Genomic DNA, 18,106 nt, shown 5'->3' on the forward strand with positions numbered 1-18,106 from the left:
GCGGGCGGGATTTGGCCTGTGGGCTGCCATTTGCGGACCCTGCTCTAAGCAAGCCAACCCCACCTGTGTACTTCCTGGTGGACATTCCAACTTCCCTCTCTCCCCACTTTCATTTCTGCTTCGCAGTGGATGGTTTGGGATGCTTCTACCCATCTGGAAAGCCTGTGTGGTTTTCAAAACCAGTGCTTTGAAAACAGAGATGAGATCTGTCTGTTTCTCTACTAGTTTGTGAGCCCCTTGGGGTCAGGACCATGTCTTATTTGATGTTGAATTCCTGGCAGGGCTTTACAGAAACTCAAACAACACCCCTTCTTACCCTGAAGAAGCTTCCAGGCTGGGGCGGAGGAGGGGGGACAGACAGAAGAGCTTTGCATTCTCAAAACAGAGGTAAGCTCAATGACAGGAAGGAGGAAGGGAGGGAGGAATCAGGAGATTGGGCCAACTATAAACTTTACTGCCACCTTTGAAAAACTTAAGGAAAGGAAGCCAAAAAAAAAAAAAAATTCAACTACTTAATTAATCCTGATACCCTAAAGCACTGACAAACAAAACCGATGCCCTGAAAAAGTTTGGCAGTTTCTTCAAAGGTAAAGAAAAATAATTCTCCCAACTATTCTGTCGGCCCTTTAACCTTTTTTGAAGTTTTACATAAAGTGTTTTTCTTTAAAGAAACTGAAAAAAAAAAAAAAAGTTAAATGTAAACACACCGTATGACCCCATGATTTCACTCCTAGGAATCTACCCAAGAGAAACAAAAACGTATGTCCACACAAACACATGTACAGGACTGTCCACAGAGGTGTTATTCATAAGAGCCCCACACTGGAGACAACTCAAGTGTCCATCAACGGATGCATGGTCAAAGAGTGGTGTGGGTCCGTCCAGTGAGGTACCGATCAACAATCAAAAGAACAAAGTACTGACCCATGCTATGGCATGGATGGACTGTGAAAACATGGCAAGTGAAAGCAGCCATACTCAAAAGACCACATATTATATGAGTCCATTTCTATGCAGTTTCCAGAAACAACAAATTTATAGGGTCAGGAGATGGATCAGTGATTGCGGAGGGCTGGGAGTGGGAGCAGAGATTAACTATAAACAGACACAAGGGAACGTTGTCAGGTGATGACGATGTTCTGAAACAGGATTATGGTGACGGTTGTACAACTTGGTAAATTTACTAAGGCACGCATATTGTACCTTAATAAAGTTGCTATAAAAACAAAAAACCCTGGTGCCAATCCATTCTTCTATCCATAGCTAAGAAATAACGCATGAGAGGAAATGAGGGTGATAGCCCCTCGCAGAGTGCAGGTGTTGTTGCAGTAACATATCTGGTGGGACTTCCCTGTGTTCACTTTTGGAGCCCATCCAGTTCTAAAATCTAGCAGTAGTTGGCTTTTTCTGGGCATCACTATTCTAAGAGGACAATACTAATACCATCCCCGTTTTACAGATGAGAAAAAGGATCAGAAAGGGAAAGCAGCTCACTCAAGACCCACAGCTACCAAGTGGGAGAGCTGGGACTGGAACCCAGGCCTGCCTGATTCTGGAAGCTGTGTTCTTTGCCCCTTGCACCCTATCCCCATCCCCCGTGCCACCCCCCTCCCACCCAGCTATCCATTCCCCAGTGCCTCTTTGGCCCCTGGGACAAAAGCATAGCACTGCTTGGGCAAAGCTGAGCAAGGATGCTAAGCTTCCTCATCTCACTATAGCAAATACTACCTTTCACTCAGGTCTCCAGCACCAGGGCTCCCAGGAGCGCAACCCCCTCCGCCCGGCCCAGGCCCACTAAGGAAGAAAGGCCCTGATTTACGTAAGCCGCATATTTTGGTCAAGCAACACTGAGCAGGTGCTAACATCAGTTTCCGTCTGGAGCACATAGTTCCTGAAGCCTGTCTGGGGTGTCCTGGGGTTCAGCAAAGATGAGCCAACAACCAGGGATAGAGATGACCTCACGTTCAGCTACAAGGCCTGCCCAGATGAATTTCTTGCTTGAGCTTTCCATCAGAGCTACGAGATTCCAGGGAGCGTTCCACACAGGGGCCCGACAATGCCGCCCCGTCTGCCTGACGCAGTGGCACACCCCGGCCTGGCAGGGAGCTGGCAGCAGCCTCCTGACCTCCAGTTTGTGGCAGACAGAGCTCATTGTTCTCCTCTCCCTCTGTGCACCATCTGCTGTTCTGCTTCTTCCAGGCCGAGGCCGGAAGAGGCTGGGCAGCAGTTTGAGTTTTCCAAAGCCTGTCCGGCAAGGCTGAGGAGGCCTGGAGTGCTCCTGTCACTGGAGGACGTGGGCCCCACGTGGGTGCAGCAAGACAGAGCATCTCCTCTCCCCATGCCCCTTCCACCCCAGGCACGCTGATCTCCTCAGACAAGCCAGGTGCCTGTCCTCCTGGCTTTGCAAGTACTGTCCTCTCTCCCTGGAACACTGTTCCCTAGTTACCAGTCTTGCCCCCTCCCCTCCCCACCTTCTCTAAGTCTTTGCTCAAATGTCACCTTCTCAGTGAGGCCTCCCCTAACTACCCCGTTTACAAATTGCAACCCCTGACCCCAGCACGCCCTTCCCTGGTCCAGCTCCGTTTCTCTCCAGGGCACCCATTACCATCTAACACACTATGTGTTTGACTTCTTTGTCTGTCTCCCCTCCCCCCCAACCCTGCCCGATGTAAGTGCTACAAGGGAAGGGAGTTCGGCTTGTCTAGAGCTCTCTCTGCAGTGCCTAGAACAGAGCCTGGCTCGTACTGAGCAGTAATCCGCATCTCACGAAGGAGCGCGCTTCCCCACCACGGCCCAGCCTCTGAACGGCATCTCTACAGCTACTGCCCAATGCCAGATTATGTCAGAGACCAGCTGGGACGTCTCAAGCCCGCTCAGAGGTGACATGAGTCAGCCTAGGAGAAACGGATGAGGAGCCGGTCAACACGACACACGAAGGAGGCGGCAGCGCTGAGACCCGTCCCGTGCCTCCCCGACATGCCTGCCGAAAGCCACAGCGTGGGTACCTGTAGCTGCTTGTCCGTTCTGTCATGCTTCCTGAGCCCTCTTCTGGGGCGGCCCTCTGAAGTCGGGGTTGGGTGACACCGCTGGATGGAACATAAGGAAGGTAGCTCAGGGGCCAGGGAAGAACTAGGTGGACATAGGTCCTGGGACACCCCGTCAATGCCCAGGAGCTCTCGAGATGTGGCACTGGAAGGCTATGGAAAGGATGAAGCCCAGACAGGTGAGAGGACACTTGGCCATCCACGGCCTGAACCTGACTCTTGGCCAGGCTTAGCTCATAGGACCTCGAGCTGCTCCTCACCTAGGTCTGTGGGCTTTATCCTTACCTCCCTGGGGCCAGGACTTTGGAGCTCAGCCACATTGAGAGGCTTCACACCCTCTGCTCTGTGGTCACTCCATGCAAAGAAGGGATGCCTGGTCTAGGAGGAGGAGGGCAGCGGCAGGCAGCTTCTCCCAGCACGCTGCTAATTCTGCCTATACGCTAGACTACCTGCCCCAGCTGGAGGCAGCAGCAGATTTCTTTTAACACAAATGTTAAAAGTACGGTGGCGTCAGATACCTTGGTTTTGAGTTCCAGCCCTGCCACTAAGTAGCTGGATAATCTTGGGCAGTCTCTTTACATCTCGGAGCCTCAGTTTCCTTATCTATAAAATGGGATAACATCTGTGTTTCGCTGGGTGGTTGTGAGGATCATGCTTATGTGCTGAGCCCAGTGCCTGGCATGTGGTGAGGGCTCAGTACATGGGAGACCTTGTTGCTGTCGCTATCATAAAATAAAGGGAGGAAGGAAGTCAACCCCTAGCCACCTGCTCAGGCTGGCCGCAGACCTCCCAAGTGTATCAGAGTCCTGAGGCAGCTGAACTGACTGGTAGTTTAAGGTACTAGAAATACCTTTCTCCTTTGGGTTTCAGAATGGTGCTCAAGAAAAACCAGAGTGGGCAGAAACTTCTCAGTGACCACGGGAATTATTCCAAAGGGGGGCTGTCAGGGCTAAGAGTGTGACTCTAGAAAGGAAGGAAGAGGGGCTCCAGAGCCACCAAATCCCTGAGTTAATAATTAATAGCCGTGCAGTCTCTTTGCCGGCTCTGGAGCCCTCCTGGCTCACTGGGGAAGGGCACTAGTAGTCATACAAAAATAACCCCCCAGTGGGTTTTTGAAGTGTTGAGCCTCTTGGTTTTCTGAATTTTAATGAAGGGCTTTCCAGGCAGGATAAGAACAGCACTCAGCTCTCCCCATGGCCACGGAGTGGGGCTTAGTCAGCGGCTGCTAGCCTGCATGGGCCGGATCCAAAGTGGCATCTAGGAGAGGAGGGCAGGGAGACGTCCCTGTCCTCAGATGAGAGGTCTTGGGGGAGAAAGCGAGAAAAACAAAAACAAAAGATGTCTCTGTTTAGAAAGAAGGTTGGGCTCTGCTCCAGATAATGGCACAGTTTGGAAACAGGCAGCCATGATGCTTGGGGGAGCAATGGAGACAAGCAGCTATGTCTCTGAAAGGTCAGAGGGAGTCCCAGGCTCCCTGAGAGAGTGCTTCTGTGGAATGCTCGGGGCTGCCAAGCTGGCCCCTGCTAATGAGAACCAGCAGCGAGGCTTTGGAAACCCGGGGCGGAAGGGAAGGGCACGTCTTGGGAGCCCCAGGCATGGGCTGTGAGAACAAAGGAGAGAGGGGGTGCTGTCAGAAAAGCCCCCAAACCCCGCTGTGAGGAACGGGTCACCTTATCACACCCACCTCTTGCTGTCTCCTCAGCTAAGCTGCCTGGCAGCATGAAGGAGACAGTGCAACTTGGCTGACGTAACCGGACGTGCGGAGCGAGAGCAGGTGCCAGGCCCTCCCCGGGCCCCAGCAGGTAGCAGCTTACAACCTCCCGGACCCCTGCCTCCAGGTGCTTACAAGTAGACGGATGCTCCAGGGAAACGCCGTGGCCTCTGTGAACCGAACAACGTCCAGGAGGAGCGCCGTTCCTCTCCCCCTGAGTCTAGCTCTCCCTCACGCTCTTCAACAGCGGGGAGCGTCCCTGCCAGACTGTTTAAAAGCCGCCCTCCTTCACTCTTGATGAATCTTTCCAAGAGGCTGCTGGAAAGAAATGGAAGAGATGGCCACAGAATAAAGTAATTTATTACAACGAATGCTCCAATGTGGTCTACTGAAAACAGTATTTTTATTACAAAATATTCCATTAAAAAATTCTAAGCTGCTTGCAATCTTCTTTAGGTTTAGGCTTATGGCATTTTTTTCAAGTCCAAAGCAGAAATTACTCTGTGCGGGGAGAGCAGGCTGTTGACCCCCCAGGGCTCAGGGATGCACGGGTTGTCCCACAGGCTCCTCCCGCAGCAGGTCCCACTCGGTGAGTAGCTCGGAGGACACCTCAGTGTACAGATGGTCCCAGTCCCAGCTGATGTCATCCTGCCAGGAGAGGTATCATTGGGTCAGAGGAAGGAAGGCCTTTTCCCTCCCTCACAGCCAACCTCCCCCGCACCTGGCCCCCCACTGCCCCACCGGCCCTAGGAAGGCAGAGCTCATGCTGGGGAGCCAGCTGGCCACAGGAACGACGCAGCCCGGAGGAGGAGCTCCTGTGGCTACTTACCTCTCGGACCTCATGCTCTGGTGCAAGGACTTTGGTGAGTAGCTTCAGGTCGATCTCTCCATCCTGTGAATGCAAACCAACCAACCAACCAATCAACCCACCAGCTTGTGCACCCCGGGGGGGTCCTCCGGACAATGATCTCTTGCAAACTGGGTCAGGGTGGGTGTGGTGGGACTTCCCAACCCAGACCTGCAGAAATGCCTTAAAAAGAGTGAAAATGTGAGTGGACCTCACAGCCATTGAGAGAGGAGGGAACACCACAACATCTGACAGGTTGGACATTCTTTGCAGGGAGGTCATCACCAAGAGGGCAGGGCGTGACAGCGACAGAGCTATAGGACCACAGTGTCTACCCATGCCAGCAGGCAGCCATGGACGCATGTGGGAGCCTGGCCCCCGGAGACACTGGGGTAGGCTAGGTCTAGGGACAACGGAATACCCGAGAATGATGGCTCCGGCAAAGGGACTGTTGCCAGGTGGCCTCAGAGACCCGTGGAAGAGAGGCTGCCCAGAGCCTGCCCTCTCTGGGCAGAAGCTGTTCTACTCACCAAGGTCTGGAAGGCTGCGTACTTCATGAGGTCATTGTCCAGGTCACGGAAGGTCATCACCCGGTTTACCTGGATGCTGTAGGAAAGAGAGGGGGTGAGGGGGAACCCCAGGCAGGACCAGTTCCAGGAGAGCCGCGGGGCCACCATCCTCAGAGCCTCCTAGGTAGCTGGGAAGGACCAAAATGGGAAGAACATGCCTAGTAACACGGGAACCCTGGCACGGAACCCATCACCAGAAATACCTGCTCTCCACTCAGGGGGCAGCACCACTGTACATGGGATTTGGAATGTATTAATTCCCATGTTCTCTGCCTCCCACTAACTCCATACTTAATGTACCTGGGAGGGGCGGCCACCTGCAAAGCAAAGTCTTCTTCCTGTACTTCTTCCAGATCCGGAATAACAGGAATGTCTGCAAGGAGAGGAGGAGGCAAAACAGTGAGCAGCACACACAGGGAGGGATCTTGCCCACTTCTCCGTGTATTACTTGTCGCCTGCAATGAGCCTGCTGTGGGTATGCGGGCCGGGGGGACAATGCGCACTCGGACACGGTCCCTGGCCTCCAGGGGTTCCCGGTCTCGGGCTGTGTGGTGCTGAGGCACGAAGTCAAAGGCAGACTTCAAAATTTCTGAATCCCAGGCCCTGCCCCAGCACCTGCTGGATGAGAACCTCCTGGGTGGGGCTCAGGATTCTGTATTTTTTCCTAAGATTTCTTTGGTGATCCTGATGCACGCTCCAGGTCAGGAGCCCTTGGGAGTGGCTCTCCCCAGGAGAAATGTAAAGAAACGAGGAGAGAGTCCCAGACTGGGCTGGGGCAACTTTGTGTTGGAGGAGCGGGTGAATGAGACTGGCCCGGCCAGAGACAGAGGAATGGACAGCACAGCGTCGTGGCTCGGCGTCACGATGGGCGACTGCCTCACGACCAAGGTCCACACGTGCATTAGCTCATCGGAACCCCCGCAAGTGTCACAGCCGTCATGGCCCTGAGCCTGACTCTGAGGGACACTTGACACCTGCTGATATGACCGGGCTCCCCAGCGGTGTCCCTGGGCTGTCTCCACTTGCCAGGTCTGGTATACTAAACCATGCCGATTCTAAAGATGACAGTCTCTCTTCTGGTGTCACAGAGATTTCCCTTCTCCAAACCCTCCATATGAGACAGACATCCAGACACAGGAGGACACATGAGGCCACTTCTCTCATCAGTTGAACGAAGTCATGCCGAGAGAGAGCAACGTAACAGTGGTGACTTGCTGGGAAGAGCCCATCTTGTCATGGGGACAACTCAACACCCTAAAGAAGCATTTCCTTTTCCAAATGAGCATCACTGGCCAGAGGAGGGGTTTTGTTTGTTTTAACCAGTCGGAGCCAGAAAAAAGGCCAAGTGGAGAGATGCAATCCTAGAATTCCCAATCCAACTGCAAACAGTAAAGGGGGGAAACATCCCAGAGAGGACAGAATAGTGAAGAAACCCTTCATTTTTGCTTCCATGGATTGAATTCAATTTTATTTTTTAAAAGAGATGCAGCATCGTTCCAAGAACAGCTGGGAAGACCCTTGCCTCTTTCAGGCTATTCATTCTTTAGGGTTTGCCATGACTCTAGTCCACCTGAGCCCCAGCATAGAAATGTCAACGCCAGGCCTGGTGCCTTTATCACTGCTTTTGACTACGGAGTTACAGATGCTGAACCTGGAAAGAGAGGAAGTGTGCGAGGGAGAGACAGAGACACAGAAAATAAGACTGAGAGAGAAAGAGGGTGATTAAAAGGATAAAAAGGGGTTTAGAAAAGAAATGGCTGTAGGGGAAATAAAGAACACTCGCATGCCACCCCCAAAATAATGAACCACATTCAGCCAGTCCTCTGTCCAGACAGCAGCTGTGCAGAGCTCAGAGTCTCTCTCTCCGTCCTACCGGGGAATTAGAGATGGAGTTCTCTGAGATTCTATCTCTTATGCTAATAGGAATTTAGCTTTCTTGTTCACTCCGGCTCTGCGTGATTAATACCATCCATGGTGAGAGCTGCTGACAGTACTGTCCCTGAGCCCAGGCCAAGCGGGGCTCCCAGGCTGCAGAGACAGTGCCGAGCCTGCGGCCGGGCAGGGAGGAAGCTGGCTGTGCCATGCGCCATCAGCACTGTGACAGTTTTGGAGGGGGCCAGTTATCAGCACTGTGACAGTTTTGGAGGGGGCCAGTTATCGGCTCCCCGCTCTCCTCGGGTGTGGAGTCCAGCCTGAGATGAATATTCAGAAGGTGGTAAGAGGAGGCCCCATGCTGGGTTTAGGGCTCAGGACGGGGTCTTCCCAAAGTCCCCTTTCCCTCCACAGCGCTAGCATTTGGGTCCTGTCAACTCTGCCCAGCTTCCCCCAGTTCTGAGGAACTGCACTTCTGCCCAATGTCCACTCGGACTCCCCGCAGGCTTCGCTCTTCAGCCCCACCCCCCTCCTCCAAATGCGCACAAAGGAGTGTGGGGCTGGCCCATCTGTGACAGATCAGAGGTCAGCCCGGGCCTTGGCAAAGGGGCCTCTCAGAGTGGCACTGGTGAGGCTGGCCACACAGTGGGATTTCTCTCTAATTGGAAGCCTGGTGCCTAACGGAACCCGGTGAACCGCCTGAGTGGGACAGAGCCAGCGATGACAGCCAGGCCAAGGCGAGCTGGAACATTCCGGTGCAGTGACAGCTTGCGCCATCGCAGCAGAGTGGGGCCATCCAACTCCCAGCCCCTGTGGAACAGGTGGCCGAGGAGCAGGTTTTGGGTAAACTTCAAAGAAGTTCACAATTTTACAGTTCCTGATTTCCTACCACAGACAAGGGCTTATGTATACGTAATCTGTTCTTGGAAATTTCTGTCCTGCCTCTCTCTCCTTCCCACCTTCCCCCTGCCACATACATACACACACACACACACACACACACACATCATGAACAAACCTAGAAAAAGAAAACAGACCTGAGAAATCTCCTTCTTCACAAGACTGCCTACATGGACTTCTCAGTTACGGCTCCTTGGCCTGCAAGTCTGGACCGGGGACCCAGTCTGATTCAGGATGTCAAACTGAACTCTCAGAATGTTACGAATGCAACGCTGTTTGTCAACTATGCTCCCGTAAAAAAAAAAAAATTAAATTAAATTAAATAGAAAGCACGTGATTTTAACGGACAGTAAGAAGAATACAGAGGTTTGGGCGCCTGGGTGGCTCAGTTGGTTAAGCGACTGCCTTCGGCTCAGGTCACGATCCTGGAGTCCCGGGATCGAGTCCCGCGTCGGGCTCCCTGCTCAGCGGGGAGTCTGCTTCTCCCTCTGACCCTCTTCCCTCTCTTGCTATCTGTCTCTCATTCTCTCTTTCTCAAATAAATAAATAAAATCTTAAAAAAAAAAATGAGAAGAATACAGAGGTTTGCTCTAGCGCTGCTGAAAAGCTACCGCTATTTTAAAAAATTTAATAGTTCCATGAACTTTACTCTCATTTTGTTCCGTGCTACCAAGAGGAAGAAGAACAGGAACAGAAACAGTGAGCGGGTTAATTAAATGGGTAGGATGCCCATGCCATGGTTAAGGGCACAGGCTCGGGAGGCAGGGTGGCTGGCTTTCAACCCCGGCTTCCCCATGTACCAGCTGTGTGACTTTAGCCTCTCTGTGCCTCAGCTGCTTCATCTGTAAAATGGGGATCATAATTACACCCACCTCATATGGTCATTATAAGTATTAAGTGCAATCATCTTTATAAAATACTCATCACTGTGCTCAGTACATAATTAGCGGATAGAGTGTTGAGCCTGGAGAGAAACCAAATGGCGCTACCTCCATTTTCTCATTTACTCTCGCCCATTTTGCAGGCAAGAACAGTGAGGCTCAGCAAGAAGCAGCAGCTTCATGAGCTGAGATCATCAATAACGGACAGTACCAGGCTTCCAGCTCTGTCCGACCATAACCCGTGAGCTCATCCTCATCCACTTGTGCTTTCTTTGCAGAGGGATGAGCCTGGACAGCTGTTACTCTGCATGAGACTCATCGTCCTTGGTTCTGGCTACTTCTCTTGATTCCAATCACCACAAATAAGCTAAGTCTCTCCCTCAGCCTACACCCCCACTCACTACTTCACTACAGCAAGGCCACATGGAACAGAAGGAAAGAGTGCACCAGCGCTGGAGCCCTGGGGCCTCATCCCCGCCGCACCTGTCTTACCAAACTGGCCCCTGGAGGTGACTGAGCACATTGAATGGTCTCAGGAAAGGGGAGCAAGGCAGGAGGGTTCTGATGCCTCCAGTGCCACAGGAGTGGTGCCCTCCTCCTCCACCTCTGCTCTGTAGGCAGGCAGCGCCTCCTCACTCAGCCCCCCGCCCCTCCCCCCACAGCTCGCCATCATATGCTTCTCTCTTTCCCAGCTCGGACCCCTTCAACTCCACAGGTTTTCTTTGCTCTTTGTGCTTGCTCCCTGCCTCTTCTGTTAGCCATCTCTCCTGCTGGCTCAACCTGCGTGTCGGCCCTGTGTGTCACCCGGTTAGCCACACGGTGGGGAAACTGCATTTGCTTGCTTCTTCGTTCATTCACCCATCCATTCATTCAAGGAGTGCTGATGGAGCGTCTGCTACCTGAAGGTGCAATGTCCAGGGTGCCAGGAACAAGAGAAAAGAAAACACATTCCTTGTCTTCACGGAGCACTGGAAAACAAGAGGGCTGAAACAACTAACCATCTCATATTTTTAAAGGTAAAATATCATGTGTGGTCGTAATTCAAATGCTACAGAAAAGCTTAAAGTGAAAAATTTCCTCTTCTTCTATGAGCCCCAGTCTGTCTCCCTAGAGGTGCTATTAACAATTTCTTGTATATATTCACTGAAAAGAATGCATGCATACTGCAGCACTTATGTCCTTTAGAGGGTATCTACAAATGGGATCACTTTATACATGTACTCTTCTGCAACTTGCCCCCTCTTTCCTTATCAATATACTGATAGATCTTATTCTTTTAAACGACCATCTAGTATCCTATTGAACGGGTGCCCCATAATGCACTTAATCCGGTTCAGAGAAGACCTCATTTAGAACTTTGGAAGGTGCGGTGGGGAGTTGGGAAAGGTCACTGAATTAGGGACAATGCAACTCAAAGCCGAAGGATAGACAGGATTAAATCAGGCAGGGATGGCCTTTGATTTCTGGAGTGCCCCCCTCCCCCATATCACTCCACTTGCGAGAAGTAACTCACAAAACTGAAGAAACCGGAGGAAGGCCAGTAGGGTCGGCACCCGGGCCCAGGGAAGAGTGGCATGGGGTGAGGCAGGAGAGAGGGCGCCTGGGGGCAGGTGAGGAAGGTCCTGCATCAACCAGCCAGGAAACATGGGTTGGGTGCCTGCTCTACACAAGACCCCTTCTGGGGCACATCCAGGGAAAACCAACATTGATAAAGCATGGCAACGTTGCAAAGGGAGGGACTATACATAAAGAAATAGTAATAATAAAAGCAGAATCAGGAAAATGTACCTCCCTTCCTTTGTGAATCACCTCGGAATCCAACAGGTAGAAATCAGAGCTTTCTACTTTGGCTTTCTGTTATACTTTATTTAGGGCTACTGCGTTGACCTCACCATCTTGTAGTGGGTCGAGTAAGTGAAATTTGCCCTACATCTGCCCCCTAGATGGTAAACTAGCTGAGGGCGAAGAGCACAGCCTAGTCACTGCATTCCCAAGGACCGGCAAACCAAAGGACAACTGAACAGCACTGAACGACAGATTCCCCTCAAATGTGAAAATTGCACGCAGGGAAGAGCCAGTTATGGTTCCAGTTATGGTCTAAGTACTACCAAACCCTAAAGCTGCCTGAGTAGGATTCATTTTATAAACAATCAAGCACAATTCTTGGATACTTCCTGGATTTGATAACATCAGAGCAAAGGTTTTGCCTCACTTGACAGCTGCAAGGCCTAGCTGAGAGGGGCCTGGACATACACGAGAAACAATGGATGAGTGGGCACAAAGTTACAGGGCAGGAGTCATTCAGATTTGGTCCGTATGGACCACTGGGCTTCCATCCTGAGGCTGGGTCACAATGTTCTTCACCAACCTCCCCGTGTTTCTTTCTTCTTGGGATTTCTGGAGTGCCCCCCAAATCACTCCACTTTCCGGAAGCCCCTAGTAAAGGTCTGTTAATACACAACAATAGTAAGAACTTACTTCAAAGAGAGAGATTGCCAAGTGGGAAACTCATTATGTACCAGAACGCTAGTCTGCCAACAGATCTGCCCAACAAACCAACTACCAGATGAAACCACAGAATGAGGGGTGATTATATAAATAATAGAAACATGTGGGAACACCAGCAGGATTGATTACAACTGGTTTCAAAGATGTGAGAAGCTGCCATTTGCCCTGAAATACATTCGTTATGGATAATATCATCATACACGCACACTAAATAGCTAACTACCCAGTAAAGTCCCAGAGGGCTCCTCTTCAGCCCCTGTGGCCTGAGAGTAAGAAGCCAGCCTGCCTCTTCCAATAAAGCAGGCTCCAGATCTCTGCGTTTCCATTTTGAGATAGCCCGAGTTCAAACCCAGATGTTGTTGGCCTATTTTGGTACAACTGGAAGAGAAAGTGATTGGTTTTTTTTTTTTTAATATTTTATTTATTTATTTGACAGAGAGACAGCGAGAGGGAACACAAGCAGGGGGACTGGGAGAGGGAGAAGCAGGCTTCCCGCTGAGCAGAGAGCCCGATGTGGGGCTCGATCCCAGGACCCGGGGATCATGACCTGAGCCGAAGGCAGACGCTTAACGACTGAGCCACCCAGGCGCCCCAAGAAAGTGATTGTTTAAGACCGGACTCAGCATGCAGAATACACCCTGAGCATGACTCAAGCTCTTTACCTGGAGCATAAATCTAAGTTCTGCAGGAAGGAGAGAACAAAGGAGGCCCCCTAATCTGGACCCTGGGTCCCACAGGGAGCCTTGCCTCTCTGTGTCCCTTGAGGTTCTACTCTTTGCTGATTTTCTTGGTTGGGGATTTCTGAATGGGATTTCCTGGTTGTATCCACAGGGGTTTCTGGAGAGCTACAGAAAGTCTCTTCTATACTCTAGCACTTTCTCACCTAGACACCTTAGTAAATGATACAAGCAGTTGGCAGGTTCGTCCGGATGCCTCTGATGACATCCGTCCTTCTCACTTCATCCACTAACTGAGCTCCCCATGGCAAGGCCCTGCTTGGATACATGCACTCTCTTCCCAGAGCTGCTTTCCCACACAGTGCCCTTTCCCACTGCAGAGCATCCATGGGCTCTTAACGGCCCACATCCACCCTCTTGTAAGCACTCGGTGCACTTGGGGCGGGGAGCCATAGCCAAGTTCAATAACCAATCCACATGAAAGGAATCTGGACATACTGCTTAAGGATACCCCAATAAGAGTGGTCCACACAACCCCTAATTCTGTGCCCAAAGTCAAAAGACCTCCACAGAGCTCGAAAGCAAAACAATGTCCACGTTTTTGGGAGATGGCAACTTTAAACCAGAGATCATTATGATTTTTCTCGGCAGCTGCAAAACTTTGTTTTACTGAATGCTGTTACCTTCTGCATCACGTATGGGGAATTTTAAACAGGCAAATGGAAGAAGGTCTGATTGAAGATGAAGTTAAGTGAAAGAAATTGGTCTCATTTAGCACATGACAGGATTCATCTGTGTTCCCAAGTCCACTGAGGTGGCATCATGGGCGTTCCATATTCATGAGCTGCTGCGACACTGTGTCCCCTCATTTACAAAGAGCCGTGTTCAGCAAATTCTGTCCCTGTGGACACTCCGTGCATTTCATGGTCTTGTCAGAGAGACATCAAACGCTCCAGTAACCAAATACCAGAAAATGGCTTTAATTAGTGGATCTCAATCGTATAAATAATTTTTTTCTAAGTGAAAAAATGGAGAATTTTGAAAAGGGAGAAGAAAAGGGGAAAGCAGTAGGCAACAGGCTTCAAACACCCGAAGGAACAAGAGAAAGAGACAGTCTCCGAGGAGCTCCTGAGCGCACCTGGGCCCCGCAACTGCCGGTCCCCCGCACTCCCCAAGCAGGGGTTTGAGGGGCAAAAACATGTCTGCAGGTCCCTGGCAGGTCCACTCTGTGAAGACTTTTCCCTTGTGACTTCACCTGATCAAAGCCGGGTCCCGCCCGGACTCGCTACCGGCAGGACGCACCACACCGCACTGCAAACGCCGAGAAACAGACACGGTGGAGCCAATGTTTACTCTGGGGCTGTGCATGAGCAGGTCCCCGAGGAAGCGTGTGACAGAGCCAAGAGGAAAGAAGCCCCGTCCTGAGGTGCCAGCTTGGCGGTGGTCAGGGGTGGGCGGGGGGTGGTGGTGTTCATCTGTGTCCCGCAGGTTGAAATGCCTCCATGTTCCTGCCAAACTACATCTCTCTAAATGTTGCCGGGGAAGGAGATCACAGACCTTAGAAGATCAGAAGCGCTGATCGTTCCTCACGGCCCCCCCAAGCCATGGTGACTCTCCTGGCTGATGACGGTTTGACGAGGAAGGTTTGGACTGACGTTAGTTTCTGGGATCAGCCAGGCCTCCACACACTGTGGTGCTGCCCGAACCATGGGCAGAGAAGGGGCTTTGCTAACAGTGGCAATCCAGCTCGTGGTATATTATGGTGTGTGACAGCCTGACCTCATCCTATGACCCCCAGAGGGGATGGTAGCACATATCTGAAGGAACCATGAACGCAACACCCCAGAATGAGATTTTCCGTATCTCCCCCCACCCCCAAGTGCACCGAGTGCTTACAAGAATCATTAGCAGCAGTGCAAACGGTCCTCAACCAGGATCGAGCCTTTGGAGCATTTCAAAGGTGGTGCTCGCGAGAGACCAGCAACAGCCCAACAAGGGTTCTCTATAGAGAACGGCCCAGGAGCCCGACACTGGGAGGGCCCCACTGCCACCTGCCGAGGTGACCTCTAGGGAACATCACACCACGTGTCACTGGCAGTTGAAGGAGATGAAAAACAATGAATAGGAATGCTCTCTACCACTCTAATAGCTCTTGGAGCTTGCTGGTGGTTCCAGCTCTGATCTGCACAGATGTGTTAAGGACAAGGAGGGGGAAAGGACAGTGACGAGGAAAAAGTGGCTGGAAGGAATGGAGACTGAGCAACTTTCCACTCTCTTCAATGAGGCCCAAGATGAGCGAGACAGCATTAACGTGACACAGTGTGCCTTCTCCGAGCCGCCCGTGGAAGCGCGGATGTTAGAAACCAGGCATATCTGATTCTATTTCATCCTCTTTGTGTTACGCTGAAAAAAACAAGACAAACTACACTGCTTTTATTCTAAATCCTTAGGTTTTGTATTTTTCCTTATATATATTTATTAAAAAAATGCTACTTTGATCGGTGCCACCCGTGACACTCCCACATACGGAACGCTTCTGAGCGGTTCCCTCCGCGCGAGGCCACTGCCGGGGACAGCCAGCTGGTTTTGATCACAGCCATTCCGAATCGGATTTTCATAAGATAGACGAGGAGTCTTAGTGCTGCTCTCTCTCTTATCAGATGAGAAACAGGGGGGGAGGGGGAGAACGGGTCCTGAGGGAACAGCACAACAATCAAGGGCTGTGTGGTTCTTTCTCTGTCCCTCCGCTGCTGCAATTTTCAAAAGCGTTTGCCTCAGGCACTTTTAAATGATGGTGTCTCAATTCTGTAATCATCTTTCAAGAGCTTTCTCTTAAAGGGTCTTTTAGGTAAACCTAGTCCGTCAACCACACTCATGGACTCAGGAATCACATTCCCAGTATGTGTCCTCCTGTGTGTGTGTATACAGACGAGTACACACACACACACACACACACACACACGCACACGCGCACGCACTCTACATCTGTGAACTTTCAGAAAGCTGGTAGAACCTAAAGCTAGAGAGGAAGATCTATCATGTGGCCACATCAAGTTCTTCTCTTGCTAGGGTAAGAGAATCCCCTGTTACCTTGCCCCTAGATTTCCACTATACCTAATCCTTCTTTAGAAATGTATTTCCATGTGTGATGTGTTTCAGAAGGAAAAGACTTCTCCAACTGATGGCTAAGAGGTGTGCTGAGTCCAACTTCCGAGCACAGACTGTCTCTTCCCATTTCACCTAAGCGACACCTGGCTGTCAGACTTCAAACGGAGTAATGCATCCTGGCCATCCATTTGGGAGAACAGTCTCCCGCTATCCCAGGGTACAACTTGCTGTGTTTTTGGTTACAAAGACTATTTGGAACAACTCCACGACTCTGTCTTGTCTTCTTACAGGCAGAGAACATGGTGCCTATGCATACAGTCCCCCTCTTTTGAAATAGGCATCCTAGAAAAAAGAGCCTCTATTTCTTTCTAGTCAAATAAAACTCTAAGTCATCTACCAGCTCCCCCAGGGAAGTGGTTCTCACCAAGGCAGGCCTGTCTGTTGCATGCAGGGCCCCTGATTCCTTACTCGTCCACCCCCTTCACAACTGGGGGAAGTACCCGCACCTCTCCCTGAATGCTGGAACGCTCCTTGGATGGTCTCACAGAACTAAATGGGATTAGTTCTGCCCTATCCTGAGCCTGTCTTCTGTATTCAACCAGGACGGAACCCAGGGAGTTACAGAATAAATACCCTGATCTCTATAACGATTTCAGGGAGATTTAGCTCTCTTTTACTTTTGTCAGTGCTTAATGTTGGATGACTTATTATTAATCACATTCCTCCAAGCTGACGAGAGCATGACAGAATGCTGACGGAGCTGTGTGTGTGTTCCTAGAGGAAGGGGACTACAACCTGCTTCATTTAAAGCACGTGTGCATGCATGGCACCAGGCTTTTGTTTGCATTCCTCATTCTGCCCCTTCAGATGGGGACGGGCAAGTAAGCTGTGCACATGAACAAAGGAAATGGAACCCAGAAAGGTCACTGTCAACCATGTTTCAGGGAAAGACATTCGTGATGATACGTTTGGAAAGTCTGGCACGACTAGAGATTTCAAGGCACCACTAGGGGCGTAAAGCACTGGGTCCTGGCTCTGCCAACAGAGCAAGAGATCTGGCGGAGATGCTGGGCTATGCCTTGTAGCTGGACGGGGGGTAAGGTAGAACATGACTGAGTTGACAAAGCAGAACTAAAATCTGCTCAAAACTCAACTCAGTTCTCAAAAACTCCCCTGACATTCTGCCTTTTGGGGAGGCCAGGAGAATGCAGCCAAGCCAGTCTCTCCCATATCTGCTGAGTCAGGTAATTCTAAATATCTCTCCTTCCCATCAACTCTTGCACATCTACTCTCTCATGGTGTATATTTTGTCTACGATAGGATCACAGGACCTTGAATCACCTCCTGCAAAAAAGTAAGTAAAAAACAACTGCTCTGGCTGCATTGAAAACATTTCTGGCAAGTTCCAGGTCACCCCCCTGGAATCTCCCTAACTCTGGGGACTAGCCCTGGCCACACCCACACTGGAGAATAGAGAAGTCAGCCCTGCGGCCTCAAGAGTCCATATCTATTAATGCTCCTTATTCTCTGGCTGCCAAGAATGTGGCTTCCACTGCCGATCAAGGAAGAACTGAATCGCCAGATTCCTGGCCCACAGAGTCATATTACAGGGTGCACCCAATTAGAAATCAGGAAACCTGGATCCCAGATCTGCCCCCAATTTCCTGAACTTCGGCAATTACTTGTCAACCCTGGTCCCAAGTCTCCTTATCATCAAATAAGGTCTACTCTATCTCTATGACAATCTTATTCTGGGGTGTCCATTAGAATGTATCTCATGATGTATTAAAAAAAAAAAATTTAAAAATCACCCTTTCTGTCACATTTGCTTACAGCAGTGTCTTTCCAAATATTCCAGCCACAGTTATGACCTACGGATAGAGCATGCCAAATCTTTTGTTTAGAGTCACTGTAATAAAAATTCATTTCCTACAGTGCCATTAACCTGCACAGATTCCACCTGTGGCTCCATGATGACCCCCCCCCCCC

The 18,106-nt window shown here is 50.7% G+C and overlaps 1 protein-coding gene across 1 annotated transcript in view; it reads right to left on the reverse strand.

Moving 5' to 3' along the window:
- Positions 1-5,097: 5,097 nt before the first annotated feature.
- IFT43 (intraflagellar transport 43) overlaps positions 5,098-18,106 on the reverse strand; it is an 81,614-nt gene continuing 68,605 nt past the window's right edge. The window contains exons 6-9 of the mRNA XM_081830177.1: positions 6,472-6,544; positions 6,133-6,208; positions 5,585-5,647; positions 5,098-5,403 (exon numbers count right to left, since the gene is read on the reverse strand). Of these exons, the coding sequence (XP_081686303.1) occupies positions 5,293-5,403; positions 5,585-5,647; positions 6,133-6,208; positions 6,472-6,544 (323 nt within the window). The 3' untranslated portion in view covers positions 5,098-5,292. The remainder of the gene's footprint in view (positions 5,404-5,584; positions 5,648-6,132; positions 6,209-6,471; positions 6,545-18,106) is intronic.

Source organism: Leptonychotes weddellii, chromosome 9 (assembly GCF_054177405.1).
Source record: "Leptonychotes weddellii isolate Sample4059 chromosome 9, ASM5417740v2, whole genome shotgun sequence".
Taxonomy (NCBI): domain Eukaryota; kingdom Metazoa; phylum Chordata; class Mammalia; order Carnivora; family Phocidae; genus Leptonychotes; species Leptonychotes weddellii.